This window comes from Penaeus monodon, chromosome 31, assembly GCF_015228065.2.
Source record: "Penaeus monodon isolate SGIC_2016 chromosome 31, NSTDA_Pmon_1, whole genome shotgun sequence".
Lineage (NCBI taxonomy): Eukaryota > Metazoa > Arthropoda > Malacostraca > Decapoda > Penaeidae > Penaeus > Penaeus monodon.
Genome location: NC_051416.1, coordinates 31,426,435 through 31,428,762, shown reverse-complemented (window position 1 = coordinate 31,428,762; position 2,328 = coordinate 31,426,435). Strand labels below are relative to the sequence as shown.

Here is a 2,328-nt window from a genome sequence, read left to right as displayed (position 1 = left end):
GGTCTATACACACACACCGTGTAGGCAAATAGATAAATACGAACATGTATACATATTATATCATTAGCATTACACACTCTAACTTGATAATCCTTTATCTTTATGGCAGATGGCTGTATTCTGTTATAATGGAAACACAGCGCCCGTAGGCTCTCTCATGTACGGATGTGCCCTTGATCAGATAATAGTTGACATACATGGTGAAGAGACAACAGCTGCTCCAACAGAACCACAGACAACAGCTGCTCCAACAGAACCACTAACAACAGCTGCTCCAACAGAACCACAGACAACAGCTGCTCCAACAGAACCACAAACAACAGCTGCTCCAACAGAACCACAAACAACAGTTGCTCCAACAGAACCACACACAACAGCTGCTCCAACAGAACCACAGACAACAGCTGCTCCAACAGAACCACAAACAACAGCTGCTCCAACAGAACCAGACACAACAGCTGCTCCAACAGAACCACAAACAACAGCAGCTCCAACAGAACCAGACACAACAGCTGCTCCAACAGAACCACAAACAACAGCAGCTCCAACAGAACCAGACACAACAGCTGCTCCAACAGAACCACAAACAACGGCTGCTCCAACAGAAGCCCCAACGACCGAGGGACCCCCAGGACCACTCATTTTTGACTTCCAGTCCAGTGTTCAGGGCTGGACTTTAAGCGAGATGAACGGAGCTGCCTGGAGGAGAGTTACCTTCGATAACACAAATCACGTCGTGACAGCCCCTCCTGAGGGTGCGAAGGTTTTGCAGGTCTTCCCCTCACATATATTCGCAGGTTCGTATCACTTGCAGAATCACAGCTGGTATTTCTTGGACAGCGCAAGAACATTTTACTTATGTACTGTTTACTCACCAACGTGTTACAGGAACAGCCCTTGCTCAGAGCCCGTTGCTGGAGGCCGTTAGCGAGACTGTGAGGGTCAAGATCACTTTCTGGATGGATGGGACACATGACTTCCCTGCTCAGCTGAAGGTCAGGAAGCGTACCGACTACAGGTGAGTTTTCTTTAAATTTTTTAACAATCATACAAATGCTATTCTGTCCCATATTTGATCGCAATTCGACGTAGACTACCTCCTTAGCGAAATAAATTGAAAACACGAATTAATAACTGCAATTTACGTTTCAGTACATTTGACATTAATCCTGTAATGAACCTGGATCCGTTTGGCGACCAGGAAAACCACAAATGGATTGCTTACATCGCTTACCTGAGATATATGACAATTGGTCAGACCTTCACCCTCAATTTAGGTAAGGAGTTTTGCTGGCCTAGCTAATGATAGGCTGTCCTATTAAACAGTATACAGGCATATACCACATTTCACATCACACAGCAACAAGATATGAGCATACATTACTTAACAGTAAATACATATAGTACTTTTATTCCACTGTAGAGGGCTCCTTGGGCGGTAATCCAAACAACTCCGTGGCCGTTAACAAGATTGAACTAGAAGGCGTCAAGGCTATTCAAACTGACCTTGCTAACCTAATGGACTTCGAGAATGGTTTGTTTGGTAAGTGAAAAACAGAATTCGTGAGTTTAAAATATTTAACATTTAAAAAATACAACAGCAGTAAAATTTAAAAAATACAACAGCAGTAAAGCGTGAAGAGAAAATGTGTATTCAGTGTTAAGAAATTGTAGTAATATATACCGTTTCACAGGATGGTCCACTGGCAACATGGACGGAGGGCGATGGGTACTGCAAAGCTGGGGCGACTTGGATCCATCCCTGTATGTCCCAAAACCTTCTGATGGCGATAACTTCCTCTTCGTGGAGCGTTTCGACATCCACTCGGGTGAGCTCATCTCATAAATAGCTCAAACAGTGCACTCATCCCGCGATTTCTTTGCATTGATAATTGGGTATGACGGAATGCTACATACACCATGAACGATAAAAATGCAGATAGCCTTAGAAAGAACGGCACGGATCAGATTGTCTTATCCTTTTTATATCAAGCTTGCCAAGTGTAGTAGCATACAATGTAAACTTGACAGTGATCTCATATACGACGGTGAATTGAAGACAATACGTAGACTATTACTGTGACGCCGCCTCCTGTATGTATCAGTAATTCAACTTCCCATAAAAAATATGTTTGCGTGTATATTTAACAATTATGTTTTATAATTAACTGTCGTATTACAGGTGTGATCTCACTGGAATCACCCGCTTTCCCTATTCAAGCTGGTCAGCGGAAGAAAGTTCATATCAAGTTTTGGATTCGTGGCTCAGTTGTCTACCCTGCAGCTCTCAGGTTAGCCATGTGCTTTGAGAACAAAATTACTGAAATA

At 43.1% G+C, this 2,328-nt stretch overlaps 1 protein-coding gene across 1 annotated transcript in view; it reads left to right on the top strand.

The window, feature by feature from the left end:
* The window catches only part of LOC119592953, a 12,973-nt gene that overhangs the window by 9,990 nt on the left and 655 nt on the right, over window positions 1-2,328 (top strand). The window contains exons 7-12 of the mRNA XM_037941845.1: window positions 110-797; window positions 889-1,018; window positions 1,153-1,277; window positions 1,424-1,543; window positions 1,695-1,829; window positions 2,183-2,291. Coding sequence (XP_037797773.1) covers window positions 110-797; window positions 889-1,018; window positions 1,153-1,277; window positions 1,424-1,543; window positions 1,695-1,829; window positions 2,183-2,291 — 1,307 coding nt within the window. The remainder of the gene's footprint in view (window positions 1-109; window positions 798-888; window positions 1,019-1,152; window positions 1,278-1,423; window positions 1,544-1,694; window positions 1,830-2,182; window positions 2,292-2,328) is intronic.